The sequence below is a fragment of the Chiloscyllium plagiosum genome, unplaced genomic scaffold, assembly GCF_037043375.1.
Source record: "Chiloscyllium plagiosum isolate Xiang-an unplaced genomic scaffold, Cpla_swu_hap1 HiC_scaffold_1, whole genome shotgun sequence".
Classification (NCBI taxonomy): domain Eukaryota; kingdom Metazoa; phylum Chordata; class Chondrichthyes; order Orectolobiformes; family Hemiscylliidae; genus Chiloscyllium; species Chiloscyllium plagiosum.
The window spans coordinates 141751447-141767453 of record NW_028270139.1 but is presented as its reverse complement, the minus strand read 5'-3'; the positions used below and the strand labels follow the sequence as shown (position 1 = coordinate 141767453).

Sequence of the window (16007 nt, the reverse complement as noted above, 5' to 3'; positions counted from 1 at the left end):
TACTGCTTTCTATTTATATGATTGGGTTTCTTTGGGTTGGTAATGTCATTTCGTGTGGTGATGTCCTTTCCTATTATTTTTGTCAGGAGGTGGTAAATGGGGTCCAACAAGCAAAACTAATGTCGTTTACAAAATGCTGTGCAAGAACTGTAACAAATACTATATTGGACAACCATGCAGAAAACTAGCCACCAGGACACATGAACATCAACTGGCCACAAAAAGACCTGACCTACTCTCACTAGTATCCTTACATACAGATAAGGAAGGACACCACTTTGACTGGGACAGCACATCCATCCTCGCACAAGCCAAACAGAGACACTCCAAGAATTCCTCGAAGCATGGCATTCTAACCGGAACTCTATCAACAAACACATTGACTTGGATCCCATTTACCACCCCTGAGAAAAAGAACAGGAAATTACATCACCACAGGAAATGACATCACTGGCCCAAAGAAATCCAAACATATAAATCAAAAGCAGGAAGCTCACTGAAGATGTTGCCTACTATGGTGACGAAACGCCTGAAAATGAACCTTCCAGCTCAGCGAGCAAACCTACATCCAGAACCCCAACCTGGGCTACAAATCTTCTCAATACTCATTAACAACGTGTCCTCCATTTCATTATTGTGTAATCTTGCAGCATATTGGCTGCTAAATTTGTCTTCCAAACAATTACATTTTAAAACTGAATTTAATTTTAGTTCAGTTAAAAGTATCTGATACAGAATATTGTCAAACATTTTATGGATGTCTCAACTAAAAGATAGTCTGGACAGATTGTATGTGTTTCATTTCAAACTTAAATTGTGACTCCCTTAAATAATTTAAATAAGTAAGACCTGCAGTTCCTTATTTTTTCCTTCTTCGACTATAAGGCCTGTAGATGCTTGGACATGGCTGAGTAACTGAAAGCTTTGAAGATTATGCTAAATCCTGAAGCAGTTTTGTCTACAGTGTGGTTTCATTGTGTTCATTGAACACTTTACATATTGGGCGTTCAAACCAACTGAATGAGGTTGCTGAAAGTTTCCACTTCCAAACCTTCTTGTAAGGTTCCGAATGAATAGCCCACTGAAGCTGGACCAAATCTCATTCTACACTTAGCGTTACTGGAGATACTGGCAATAGAGAGACTTTAGTCAGCTTTTAAACTGCAGCATACTGAGCTGCTAGAAAAGGCCAAAGCATGACATTAGATTGCATTTAGATTACATTACAGTGTGGAAACAGGCCCTTCGGCCCAGCAAGTCCACACCGAACCGCAACCCACCTATACCCCTAAATTTACCCCTTACCTAACACTACGGGCAATTTAGCATGGCCAATTCACCTGACCTGCACATCTTTAGACTGTGGGAGGAAACCGGAGCACCCGGAGGAAACCATGTAATATGCGTGTGTGTGTGTGTGTGTTTACTTTTCTTTCTCTTACAAGGTTTTTGCTACAAAGCTAACCTATCCTCAGCCAGTGACACCATGGAATGTGCAGGAGCTGAGGCAAGCAGTATTAAATGGGCCGAATGCACATCCTGGGGCTTCTATGGTAATTAATGAAGATGGGTCTCGTACTATTCTGAGTGCATCAAACCCAACCCAGAGAGAAGCCATTGCCAAACAACTGTTAACACCAAGCACTGGCGAACAGAGCTTAGGCATGAAAATTGTAAGTGAATGCCATTGGCAATTAAAGTTGAAGAAATGTTGTCTCATTTATTTTGCACAGAATGACAAATGGTTTCAAGTAAGTTAATAATCAAAGGATAGAATGCTGGCAATACTCTGCAGGTGTGGCAGTATCTATGGAGAGAAAAACTAAGTGTACACTTCAGATTGCAAAGCTTTCATTAGAACTGATGAAAATTAGAACTATCTTTTGTAAATGGGAGGGAAGAAGAACAAAAGGGAAGATGTGTGGTGAGGTGGAGGGCGGGAGATATTAAATGACAAAAAGTTTGGTGCATGGCCAAAGTGATGAGTAAAGAACCAAAAGAGGAACTCAGCAGGTTTGACAGCCTCAGTGGTGAAAGCAGCATTAATATTTTGAGTCTAGTGACCTATTTTATAAAAGAAACCAGCTCAACGCAAGCTCAAGGAACATCACTTCATCTTTCAAATTGGCATTCTACAGTCTTTTGGATAAACAGTGAATACAACAGTTTAATGTCATAGCAACATGTGATGGAGGTTTTTTTTCTATTACTGTCTTATCACCTTATGTTTAAACATCAGTTATCCTACCATTCATACCTCCTGCAGGCACATCTTTTGTTTACACTCTATCAGCAGGATAACTGATGTCCAAACGTAAAGTGATAAAAGGGAAGCTGAGAGAGAAAAACAAAAACCTCTATCCCATTGTGCTATGACATTAACCTGTTGAATTGACTGTTTCGTCAGTTGGCTGTAGAATGTGAAGTTGAAAGCTGTAGTGATGTTCCTTGAGCTTACATTGAGCTGGAACACTGCAGCAGGCCAGAGTCAGAAAATTCAAAGTGAGAGCAGAGTAGAGAATTAATATGGCAGATGACAGGAAGCTCAGCTTCATACTTGTTAACTGAATGGCAGTGTTCCTTAAGATGATCACCTAATCTGTGATTGATCCACTCAAGGTAGAAGGGATGATGTCTTGAACAGCAAATGCAGCTGTACTAAATTGAAGTAATGCAAATAAATCCCTGCTCCACTTGAAAGGAGTGAAGTAAGGCCTTCAATGAAGGAGGTGTAAGGGCAGAACTGTAGAGAAGTGATTTTGCTGACAGTTGAGCAGCCTATCTTGATTGATGTTGATAAAAGATTAATTTGTGATAGGATGATAAATTGTGTCTAGTTTATGACAGTAAAATCTGAGTGCTGATAATCTTGATAGGATGCATCTGGCAGGAAATCTGAGCAGAGTCAAATGATGGAATGGCTGATCTTGCAGAAGCTTTCACAAGTTTAAGTACAGCAAATGTTTGTTTATTTTTATTCAACTCCTTTTGTATAGGAACAGGGGTACTGTATTCCACTCCTCAAGCCTGTTCCACCATTCTATGAAATCGTCCAATCTGTCCCTTCATCTGCCTTAGTCTCATAACTGATAGTACTGCCCTTGGTGAGGATAAAGAAGGTAAAAGAGCAAATGTTGGTTCTCCTGTGCTTGCATGGAAAGGTGCTAGAGGAAAGAAAGTGGGTGTTGGGTATGATTATGGAATTGACAAAGGAGGGAATGGACTTTTCAGAATGTTGGAGGGAGTAGATGATCTGTGTAGTGGAATCACCAAACAGCAGCTGATGGACATGGCAGCAGATCAGTCATTAAATATGGAGGCTGGTGAGTTGCACCCCCATCATGGTTCGAGGAAGGAGGAGATGGGATGAGAGCTGAAATATGTGAATTGTGAATTATGGTTAGGGGCCTGATCAGTTCTGTATGGCATGAATCCTTGTTCAAGGATAAAGGAAGACGCATTAGAAGTGCTAGTGTGGGAGATTGCAACATCTGAACAACTGAAGCAGAGAATCTGGGATATTGGAACAGAGTCAGTACAGAAAAATGAGGTGCGAGGAAGTGTAGTCATGGTAGTTTTGGTGATCATGGACTTAGAATACATATTGTTTGATCACCAATCCAGAGCTTCGATGCCTGAAGTTGTTGAAACAAAGAGCAGTCTCATTGGTGGGCCAAGTGAACTGAGAGAATGATCAAAATTGGAATCAAAGTCAATTAAATTTTTTAGTTTGCTGAAGCAAAAGGCCTATTAGAAGGTCCTGTTTGGGGACTTTGAGGACGAGGTAGAATTGGGTCATGTGTGGTCAGCTATGATGTTGTGGGCTGTGGAAAGATGATCTCCAGGGAAGATTTGGTCAGTGACAATCTGGAGACAATGGCATGGTATTTGGTGGTGCTGCCATGACCTGGTGAAAATGAAGGCAGTATTGAGAGTTGACCCAAGTAAGATGGAGGTTAATATGCTGAATAATGACATTGCCATGAAATCTGCTGACAAGGGTAATGTTAGATGTACACCTGAGACAGTGATAAGCTTTTTCTTCCATCCGGTCCTTTTGTGTAGAGACCAATGGAGTTTCTTCAGAGCAGGATATTTAAAACCAAGCTTTGTGTGGCACTGCAGGATAGTTGTGTAGGATATGAAAGAGGAAAATTGAGTTTTAAAGATAGGGAGGGTGTGAAATAAGTAGAAATAGTGAGGCCAATGACATTAGAGAATCCTAAGAGGGAGACATCAGATGTACCAGCTAGTCGTGCTTCAACCTCATACATCCATATAACTTGTTAATAGTGAACTGATAAAATATGTTATATTGTTTTGAAAGGTGTGCCGGCATATTAAGAACGGAGATGTTCTGTTGCTGAACCGTCAACCTACTTTGCACAGGCCGTCCATCCAGGCCCACCGGGCCCGGATCCTACCAGGAGAGAAGGTCCTGCGGCTTCACTATGCGAACTGTAAAGCCTACAATGCTGATTTTGATGGGGATGAAATGAATGCACACTTTCCACAGAATGAACTTGGCCGAGCAGAGGCTTATGTAATTGCTAGTACTGACGAACAGTATTTGGTTCCCAAGGCAAGTACATAATGGCAGCAGGTGAAGATTGGAAAATTATTATTCTCTCCTTAAGAGCAAAAGTATTTTCTTTTTTATTCATTCATGGCATGTAAGAATTGCATGCTGGGTGAGAATTGATTGCTCATTGTTAGTTACTCTTGAGAAGGTGAGCTGCCTCTAAAATTCCTGCAGTTCATTTGGTGTAGATGCTCCCATAATGCCATAACGGAGGAAATTTATCCTAGTGATAGTGAAGGAGCAGTGATATATTTGCCTGTTAGGATGGTGAGTGCCTTTATAGAATAGGCACAGTACAATTCCTAATCCTTCCCATTTGTTGCATTTTATTACTGATTCTGAAATATTGAGATTTCTGGTCAGGATATAGTTTCACAGGTGCTGACAGTCTTTCTGTAATTGGTCCAAATAACCATTCCTATTGTGTCTTAATGGAGAATATTGATGGACTTTTACACTGGGTCATGGTGACCAGATTTTCCACAATTGTCTGGAATTTGAATTTGCAACTTGGATAGGAGCTTCCAGATGCCATTTTTCCTGGATTCACTAGTAGTAATATAGAAGGTCTATATCTGTTCACTATTGTTGCACATGCGCAATACAAAGCCAGCACAGAAACTCGGCCACAATGTAGTGGCAACACTGGCTGACACTCTCCTCTCAGAGTTGTCCATCTTCAGCAGGTGGATGGCTGGAATTTTGGGTAATGTCAGGATACAGAGCTTTTGAGAGGAAATGAGTCAGTACAGGATCAAGGATCTGTGTGATCAGGGAAGCAGTTATACTCAGTGAGGCTAGGGTTGGGGGAAGAGGGCATGTGGGGTGTAGGTCAGCAATGACTGCATACTTGAGACCTGGATAAATCGATCTTTGATCGACAGGATCAAGGTTTGCGGCAAGCAACCCAACATTGAATTTGAGACCACTAGGGGGAGATGGTGCTGTAGAGATCATGTCATGAGAGCAATCCACAACTTCATCCTAATGTTTTGGAGACGAGTTTGAATCCTGCCATGGCAGTTTGTGAACTTTTGAGTTCAATAAAGAGCTAATCTAATGGTGGTCATGTAACTACTGACACTTGTTGTAAAGATTCATCTGATTCACTAACGGTACGTGAGGGATGGAAATCTGCTACCCTTGGTCTGGCATATGAGATTCCAGACCCACAGAAATGTGGTTGACTGTAAGATCTAGGGGACAAAGTAGGCCATTCAGCCCATTGAATCTGCATCACCATTCAGTTATCGAGTTAGAGTCATACTGCATGGAAACAAACTCTTCAGCCCAATTTATCTGCACTGTCCAGACATCTTTATCTGACCTAGTCTCATTTGCCAGCATTTGGCCCATATCCCTCTAAACTCTCCCTGTTCATATTCCCATCCAGATGTCTTTATAAGGATTGTAATTGTACCCTCCTCCATGACTTCCTTTGTTCCATGACATGCACCACCTTCTGCATGAAAAAGTTACCCCCTCAGGCCCTTTTTAAATCATTTTCCCCCTCACCTTAAACCTGTGCCCTCTAGTTGTGGACTGCCCCATCCTAGGGGAAAAACTTTGGCATCATTCTTATAAATTGTTTCTGCCCCTTTCAAGTTTAGCAAAATCTTTCCTTTAGAAGGGCAACCAGAATTCAACGCAGTATTCTAAAAGTGGCCTGACCAATGTCATGTACAGCTGCAACATGACCTGCCAACTACTATGCTCAATGAAGGGAAGAGTACCAAACACTGCCTTCACCACCATGTCTACCTGCAACTCCACTTTCAAGGAACTATGCGCCTGCACCCCTAAGCAACACTGCTGTTATGTGTATCAGTCCTGCCCTGATTTGCCTTCCCAAAATGCAATACCTCAAATTTATCTAAATTAAACTCAATCTGTCATTCCTCAGCCCATTAGTCCATTTAATCAAGGTCCCATTATACTCTGAGATAATCTTCTTTATTGTCTACTATGCCACTTAGAGTCCTAGAGATGTAAAGCATGGAAACAGACCCTTCGGTCCAACCCATCCATGCCAACCCAATCGAGTCCCACCTGCCAGCATCTGGCCCATATCCCTCCAAACCCTTCCTACTCATATACCCATCCAAATGCCTCTTAAATGTTGCAATTGTACCAGCCTCCACCACATCCTCAAGCAGCTCATTCCATACCCGTACCACCCTCTGTGTGAAAACGTTGCCCCTTAGGTCTCTTTTATATCTTTCCCCTTTCACCTTAAACCCTCTAGTTCTGGACTCCCCCACCCCTGGGAAAAGACTTAGTCTATTTATCATATCCATGCCCCTCATAATTTTGTAAACCTCTATAAGGTTACCCCTCAGCCTCCGACACTCCAGGGAAAACAGCCCCAGCCTGTTCAGCTTCTCCCTATAGTTCAAATCCTCCAACCTTGGCAACATCTTTGTAAATCTTTTCTGAATCCTTTCAAGTTTCACAACATCTTTCCGATATGAAGGAGACCAGAATTGCACGCAATATTCCAACAGTGGCCTAACCAATGTCCTGTACAGCCGCAACATGACCTCCCAACTCCTGTACTCAATACTCTGACCAATAAAGGAAAGCATGCCAAACGCCACCTTCACTATCCTATCTACCTGCGACTCCATTTTCAAAGAGCTATGAACCTGCACTCCAAGGTTTCTTTGTTCAGCAACACTCGCTAGGACTTTACCATTTAGTGTATAAGTCCTGTTAAGATTTGCTTTCCCAAAATGCAGCACCTCGCATTTATCTGAATTAAACTCCATCTACCACTTCTCAGCTCATTGGCCCATCTGCTCCAGATCCTGTTGTATTCGGAGGTAACCTTCTTCGCTGTCCACTACACCTCCAATTTTGGTGTCATCTGCAAACTTACTAACTGTACCTCTTATGCTCGCATCCAAATCACTTTTGTAAATGACAAAAAGTCGAGGGCCCAGCGCCGATCCTTGTGGCACTCCACTGGTCACAGGCCTCCAGTCTGAAAAACAACCCTCCACCACCACCCTCTGTCTTTTACCTTTGAGCCAGTTCTGTATCCAAATGGCTAGTTCTCCCTGTATTCCATGAGATCTAACCTTGCTAATCAGTCTCCCATGGGGAACCTTGTCGAACGCCTTACTCAAATCCACTTATTTTGATGACATCTGAAAACTTACTAACCGTTCCTCCTATATTCACATCCAAATCATTTATATAAAATGACAAAAAGCAGTGGACCCAGCATCAATCCTTGAGGCACACTGCCAGGCACACTCCAGTTCTAAAAGCAGCCCTCTACCACCACCCTCTGTCTCCTACCTTAAGCTGGCAGGTAGCTCCCCAATCATGGCTGATATGATTCTCAACCCCATTCTCCTGCCTTCTCCCATAAACCTTGATCCCCTTACCAATCAAGAACCTATCGATCTCTGTCTGAATTATACTCCATGACTTAAATGACTGTTAATTAGAGGTGGACAATAAATGCTAGTCTCGTCAGAGCTGCCCACAACATGTGAACAAATCTTTTTTTTAAGAAAAGGTGATGTTATTAACTGGTGGAATGCAATTGAGAAGTCGAACAATATATTTGTCTTTACTTCAATTTCTTTTGTTACCTGAGCAAATTACTGAATATGGGCATTCAAATTTGATTTGTTAAGCATGGTGTCCAACAAAGGCCTCACCCATCACTGTAACAGCTGTGTGTGTATGTGTGCTTTGGTTAATGGAATGAGGAAACATCAGTCTCATTCTTGCTTGATTATAATGTCAAACACTTCCCAACTGCCTTGTTTTCCTTCATTTTAAATCCAATCTCTTCTGAAATGGTAGTGTTTTGCACTGAATTTAATCCATTGAATCTGATCCTTTTCCACTTCCATTTATTGACCATCTTGCTGGTTAGTCCTTGTGTGGAAGGATTTTATTTTTTGAGTAACTCATTGCACTTTTTCTGAATTGCTTCATTATCTCGTGAAAACTTTGCAGTGAAAATATTTTCATCAATGCCTTCCCTACTGGCCTCCTGAGTTCAATGTCTGCTACGTTTGGCCTATTCTGTATTACCAGTAGTTTCCAAAGAGTTTGCTTAAAAATACTCATCACCTTCTGCTGGCCCCTGATACTCTCGCTCCAGCCCAAATTTGCAACTCCTGCAACTCAGTCTTTCACTCTTATCACCCAAACCCTGCTTTAAGCTCACCAAATCACCAGTCAGTTTCTTCTCCTTCCAGCTTTGGTGGCCACCATTACTAATTTAGTCTCTATTTGGGAGTTCTTGCCTGAAACCTTATTTCCTAATTACTTCCGAGTTTTGTAAACACTTTTTTTTTGATTAATGCCTTTTCAACCTCATTTTGATCCAATTCTTCATTGGTGTCTAACTTGCCCTCTGCTTTTAAACTGTGTTTAGTTTCAGTGTTATTGTTGACAACACGAAGCTCTACCAGGATGTTTTATTGACAGTGAACCGATCCTTGAGCATTAATTTACACCCACCTGTCCCTGGGGCAATGGCTATAGTCAGAACAGTGAAAATGTTTTGCCATCCACTCAGTAATAAAGGATGTTTTTAATGTATTTTGTGGAATGTAATCTGGTTACCTCCCTGTGGATATTACACGAGTTATTAAATATAAACTGCTTGTTGGTATTTTATTTCCTTCAGGATGGGAAGCCTTTGGCAGGTTTAATTCAGGATCACATGGTTTCTGGCACCAGCATGACAATCCGTGGCCGTTTCTTCACACGGGAACAGTACATGGAGCTTGTTTACCGAGGCCTTACAGATAAAAAGGGCCGGGTGAAGATTCTTCAACCTGCTGTGCTTAAACCGTATCCACTTTGGACTGGAAAGCAGGTAATTCTGCTGACTGTCAACCAACTTATCATAAAGTACTGATAGATAAAAGTTAATTAGTGCTGGGATGCTGAGCTGAGGTTAGTTCGTGACTGTAAAAAAAATACATTGCTGATGATTTCAATCGGATATACCCAGTTGGAAAATCCTGCCAAGCAAAGCTACCTAATGGGTGATTTTATTTTAGATATTTTCCTTAGTTAAGTATGGCCAAAACGTTGGTGACTGTTATTCAGCTCCTTTTGCATGGGAGAAAGATTATTCAGCTCCTCAAACCTATTCCGCCATTCTATCAGCTCATGGGAGTTGGTCTGCATCTAAATCTGCCCTGGACACTCAACTCCTATCTTGGAAAGCTTTATATTGTTTCTGCACACAATTAAGCTCCTAGCTAGTTACACTGATGATACTGTAGTTCACTGCTTAAAAATGAAAATTTTGGTTAAAAAAATGTAATCAAACTCAGTAGGCCAATGGAAAACAGGATGCAAGGCCTGTGCCCATTTTGATAGTGATGGGGTGCACCTGCCTGTGTTCTCAACTTTTTTCATTTGCAATTTGTCTGTGAAATTTCCTGCTATCTTGATTTTTCAATAGGATGGGTGATTGGGAGAATCTTCATTTGAGGTGAGCCCTTGAAATTTTACCTGCTGGAAATATTAGACTCTTGGAGTTTCCACTTGGCTACAGGTTCAAGGTTGACATTAGTCTCTCATCTGCCATGTAACTGTGCTACCTGCTGCACCTTAGAATTACTGAACTGAAGTTGGTATCTTCAGTAAAGGGTTGACAAAGCGTGGCGCTGGAGAAGGCACAGCAGGTGAGGCAGCATCTGAGGAGCAAGAGAGCCGATATTTCGGGCAGGGGCACCTGTCTTCAGTAAAGCAACAGGGAAAATCATGTGCATTTTAACCCTACTTGAACTGCAAGGAATCAAAATGTGTTTTAAATGATGTGGCTTTGATACTTAGGAACTGCGGTATATTTTATAATAGTTGTGTTAAACTAGTTCTATTTATGAAAATGAGCATAACTGGATGCTTCCCTTTTTCTGTGCTGTATCAAAGACATTGCTGTTTTTTTTCAGGTTGTTTCAACGCTGCTGATTAATATAATTCCCAAGGATCAAATGCCATTGAACTTGATAGGGATATCTAAAATCAGTGGCAAGGCTTGGGTTAGAGAAGCTCAGCGCATGGTGGCGACCTTTGGTCTGGAGTGGATGTCTGAGTCCAAGGTATATTATATATCCATTGACTTTCAGAAATGAATTTGGTACTTGTTCATTGTCCTCCTCATCTTCTGTCCTCCAAAGCCCTGACTCAGACAGGATGATGATTCTGTGCATATCATCCATCGGTGGCAGTTCAGCAATCTGGCCTTTTTCTGAGTGTTTGGTAGTATGAGATGTAAGAACATAGAACGTTACAGCATAGTAAAAGCCCTCCCAGCCCTCAATGTTGTGCTGACCTTATATCCTACTCTAAGATCAAACTGACCTACATACCCTTCATTTTACTATCATCCATGTGCCTATCCAAGAGTCACTTAAATGTCCCTAATGTATCTGACTCTACTACCACCGCTGGCAGTACATTCCACATACCTACCACTCTATGTAAAGAACCGACCTCTAACATCTCCCATAAATCTTCCTCCAATCATCTTAAAATTATCCCTCCTTGTGATAACTGTTTCCAGCCTGGGATAAAAGTTTCTGGTTATCCACTCTATCTATGCCTTTCATCATCTTGTGCACCTCTATCAAATACCTCTCATCCTTCTTTACTCCAGTGAGAAAAACCCTAGCTCCCTCAACCTTCATAAGATATTAATGGATTTTTGTCATAGCGAGTGTTCGGGATGCAGCTAGTCTAATCCTGCGACTGTTCTTGCCACAAGCACAGACACTACAGTGGGCTTACTGATTAGATTAGATTCCCTACAGTATGGAAACAGGCCCTTCGGCCCAACAAGTCCACACTGACCCTCCGAAGAGGAACCCACCCAGACCCATTCCCCTACCCTATATTTACCCCTGACTAATGCACCTAACACTGTGGGCAATTTAGCATGGCCAATTTACCTAAACTGCACATGTTTGGATTGTGGGAGGAAACCAGAGCACCCAGAGGATACCCACACATACACGGGGAGAACATGCAAACTCCACACAGGCAGTCGCCCAAGGTGGGAATTGAACCCAGGTCCCTGGCGCTGTGAGGCAGCAGTGCTAATCACTGAGCCACCATGCCCGCCCCTTAATGATCAGGAACAGGGAAAGCCAGGTGATTTTTTCCTCCTCCTTCAGTTCATCTGCCAGTTCTGAATGAGTTCCCAGCTGAGATCAGCCAAGCTGACTCAAACAAAGAATGTTAGAATAGGCTCTTGCTGATGTGTAGGACTTAGCAATGACTTCACCAGGAAGGTCAATGCTTGGAACTTCTATTATAATTTTTGGCTTGTACCCAAGTGGTATGATGTGTCCTATATGTATAGATAATAAGTGTTATCTGCCTACAATATTGGCATATATAGGCTCTAACTAGTATTCATAGAAATTTTTATCTCGGTGATCCCTCTGATAAAGGAATAAATGTATAAATTGGGAGAGTTAGATGACTCCAGAGTTTTGGCATTACACGTTCAACTTTGTGAGAATGGAATTGATTCAGCTATTCTGGCAATCTGCTCGAGGTGCATCACCCATTAAATCTTTATTCCACCGACTGCCTCTTACTGCTATTGAGGATTAATTATTGGGTTAGTTGTTGGTAGAGAAATCCCAAAAGATCGTTTAAAACGGAATAGTGATGGCAGTAAGCAGAAAATAGATTACCCTGCAGAGACATTTGGCAGCAGTCTCAATATGGATGAGGATTCTGTAATATAACTTCTGCCTTATTTAGAGCTAAAATGTTTATTGATTTCTGTGCCTTTTTAATGTTGATTGGGGAGGAGTCAGCTCCCTTGATCATAAAACATGCCATTGTATGTTCTTCAAAACCAGCCTAAGAATTAAAGAATCACTAAATAGTGGTTACAGCTAAGAGGAAGGCTATTTGACCCAAAATATCTATGCTGGTTCTCTGCAGGAATAATTCCATGGTCATGCAAATGTTTTCTCTTTATTTCTTTTTCTTACTAATTCAGGGGATATATTTCTCAGTGGCTGTGTCGTTGTTTATTGCCGATCCCTATTTGTCCTTGAAAAGGTTGTGATCAACTGCCTTCTGAAACAGCTGTGGTGCATTTGGTGTAGATAGACCTACAATAAGACCATAAGACATAGGAGCGGAAGTAAGGCCATTCAGCCCATCGAGTCCACTCCGCCATTCAATCATGGCTGATGGGCATTTCAACTCCACTTACCCGCATTCTCCCCGTAGCCCTTAATTCCTTGTGACATCAAGAATTTATCAATCTCTGCCTTGAAGACATTTAGTGTCCCAGCCTCCACTGCACTCTGCGGCAGTGAATTCCACAGGCCCATCACTCTCTGGCTGAAGAAATGTCTCTGCATTTCTGTTCTGAATTTACCCCCTCTAATTCTAAGGCTGTATCCACGGGTCCTAGTCTCCTCGCCTAAGGGAAACAATTTCCTAGCATCCACCCCTCTCCAAGCCATGTATTATCTTGTAAATTTCTATTAGATCTCCCCTTAATCTTCTAAACTCCAATGAATACAATCCCAGGATCCTCAGCCGTTCCTCGTATGTTAGACCTACCATTCCAGGGATCATCCGTGTGAACCTCTGCTGGACATGTGCCAGTGCCAGTATGTCCCTCTTGAGGTGTGGGGCCCAAAACTGGACACCAAATGGGGCCTAACCAAAGCTTTATAAAGTCTCAGTAGCACAACGGTACTTTTCTATTCCAACCCTCTTGAGATAAATGACAACATTGCATTCGCTTTCTTAATCATGGACTCAACCTGCATGTTTACCTTTAGAGAATCCTCAACTGGCACTCCCAGATCCCTCTGTACTTTAGCTTTACGAATTTTAGAAAGTAGTCCATGCTTGTATTCTTTTTTTCTAAAATGCAAGACCTCGCATTTGCTTACATTGAATTCCATCAGCCATTTCCTGGACCACTCTTCCAAACTGTCTAGATCCTTCTGCAGCCTCCCCACTTCCTCAGTACTACCTGCCTGTCCACCTAACTTTGTATTATCGGCAAACTATGCTAGAATGCCCCCAGTCCCTTCATCCAGATCATTAATATATAATGTGAACAGCTGCGGCCCCAACACTGAACCCTGCGGGACACCACTTGTCACCGGCTGCCATTCCGAAAAAGAACCTTTTATCCCAACTCTCTGCCTTCTGTCAGACAGCCAATCCTCAATCCATACCAGTAGCTCACCTCGAACACCATGGGCCCTCACCTTGCTCAGCAGCCTCCCGTGTGGCATCTTATCAAAGGCCTTTTGGAAGTCTAGGTAGACCACATCCACTGGGTTTCCCTGGTCTAACCTACTTGTCACCTCTTCAAAGAATTCCAACAGGTTTGTCAGGCACGACTTCCCCTTACTAAATCCATGTTGACTTGTTCTAATCTGACCCTGCTCTTCCAAGAATTTAGAAACCTCATCCTTAACGATGGATTCTAGAATTTTACCAACAACCAAGGTTAGGCTAATTGGCCCATAATTTTCCATCTTTTGTCTTGATCCTTTCTTGAACAAGGGGGGGTTACAACAGCGATCTTCCAATCATCCGGGACTTTCCCTGACTCCAGTGACTTTTGAAAGATCTCAATTCAACGCTCCCGCTATTTCCTCAGCCACCTCCCTCAGAACTCTAGGATGTAGCCCATCGGGGCCAGGAGATTTATCAATTTTAAGACCTTTTAGCTTTTCTAGCACTTTCTCTTTTGTAATGGCAATCATACTCAACTCAGCCCCCTGACTCACTTTAATTGTTGGGACATTATTCATGTCGTCCACTGTGAAGACTGATGCACAGTACTTATTAAGTTCTCCAGCTATTCCCTTATCTCCCATCACTAGCCTTCCAGCATCGGTTTGAAGTGACCCAATGTCTACTTTTGCCATTCGTTTGTTTCTTATGTATTGAAATAAACTTTTACTATCATTTCTAATATTACTGATTAGCCTACCTTCATATTTGATCCTCTCCTTCCTTATTTCTCTCTTTGATATCCTCTTTGTTTTTGTAGCCTTCCTAATCTTCTGATTTCCCTGTGCTCTTGGCCACTTTATAGGATCTCTCTTTCTCTTTGATACATTTCCTGACTTCCTTCGTCAGGCATGGCTGTCTAATCCCTCCCCGGATAATCTTTCTTTTCTTTCGGATGAACCTCTGTACTGTGTCCTCAATTATACCCACAAACTCCTGCCATTTTTGCTCTACTGTCTTCTCCGCTAGGCTCTGCTTCCAGTCGATTTTCGTCAGTTCCTCTCTCATGCCCTCATAATTACCTTTATTTAACTGTAACACCATTACATCCGATTTTGCCTTCTCTCTTTCAAACTGCAGACTGAACTCTACCATATTATGATCGCTGCTTCCTAAGTGTTCCCTTACTTTAAGATTTTTTATGAAGTCTTGTTCATTACATAGCACTCGGTCCAGAATAGCCTGCTCCCTTGTGAACTCCATGACAAGTTGTTCCAAAACGCCATCCTGTAAGCATTCCATGAATTCCCTTTCTTTGGATCCACTGGCAACATTATTTACCCAGTCCACCTGCATATTGAAATCTCCCATGATCACCATGACCTTGCCTTTCTGACATGCCTTCTCTATGGGGGAGGAAGTTTCAGGATTTTAACCCAGCGACACTGAAGAAATGGTGAGATATTTCCAAATCATGATAGTGAGTGATTTGGAGGGGAACTTGCTGGTGGTGTTCCCATGGATCTGCTGCACTTGTCCTTCTCAATGGAAATGGTTGTGGGTTTAGAAGGTGCTGTCTAGTTTCTGCAGTATATCTTGTTGATATTACACACTGCTACTGAGCTTCGGTGATTGCAGGAGTCAATGTTTGTGGATGTAATGCCAATCATGCATGCTGCTTTATCCTGGATTGTGTCAAGCTCCTTGTCTGGATGAATGCAACAACATTCTAATGAGGAATATTCAATTGTAATCCTGATTTGTGCCTTTTATGTGATGGGCAGGCTTTGGGATGTCAGGAGGCAAGTTACTTGTTGCAGGATTCCTTGCCTCTGACTTGCTTTTGTGGGTACAGTTTTTATATGGCTAGCCTAGTTCAGTTTCTGATGAATGGTAACCTCAGGATGTTGATAGTAGTGGATTCTGTGATAGTAATGCCCTTAAACATGAAGGGTGATGGTTAGATTCTCTCTTGTCAGAGATGGTCATCATCTCGCACTTGAATGGTGCGATTGTAACTTGCCACTTGTCAGCCCGAGGCCAGAAGTCTTGCTGCACTTGGACATATTCTGCTTCAGTATTTGAAATGTTGTGAATGCTGCTTAACATTATGCAGTCATCAATAAACATTCCTACTTCTGATCTTTATGATGGACGGAAGGTCATTGCTGAAGCAGCTAAAAGTAGTTGGGCTAGGACCCCACCCGAAGGAAAT

General features: G+C 42.1%; 1 protein-coding gene across 1 annotated transcript in view; it reads left to right on the top strand.

Moving 5' to 3' along the window:
* The window catches only part of polr1a (RNA polymerase I subunit A), a 151578-nt gene that overhangs the window by 44378 nt on the left and 91193 nt on the right, over nucleotides 1–16007 (top strand). The window contains exons 12-15 of the mRNA XM_087991257.1: nucleotides 1446–1673; nucleotides 4328–4582; nucleotides 9237–9428; nucleotides 10516–10665. Of these exons, the coding sequence (XP_087847383.1) occupies nucleotides 1446–1673; nucleotides 4328–4582; nucleotides 9237–9428; nucleotides 10516–10665 (825 nt within the window). The remainder of the gene's footprint in view (nucleotides 1–1445; nucleotides 1674–4327; nucleotides 4583–9236; nucleotides 9429–10515; nucleotides 10666–16007) is intronic.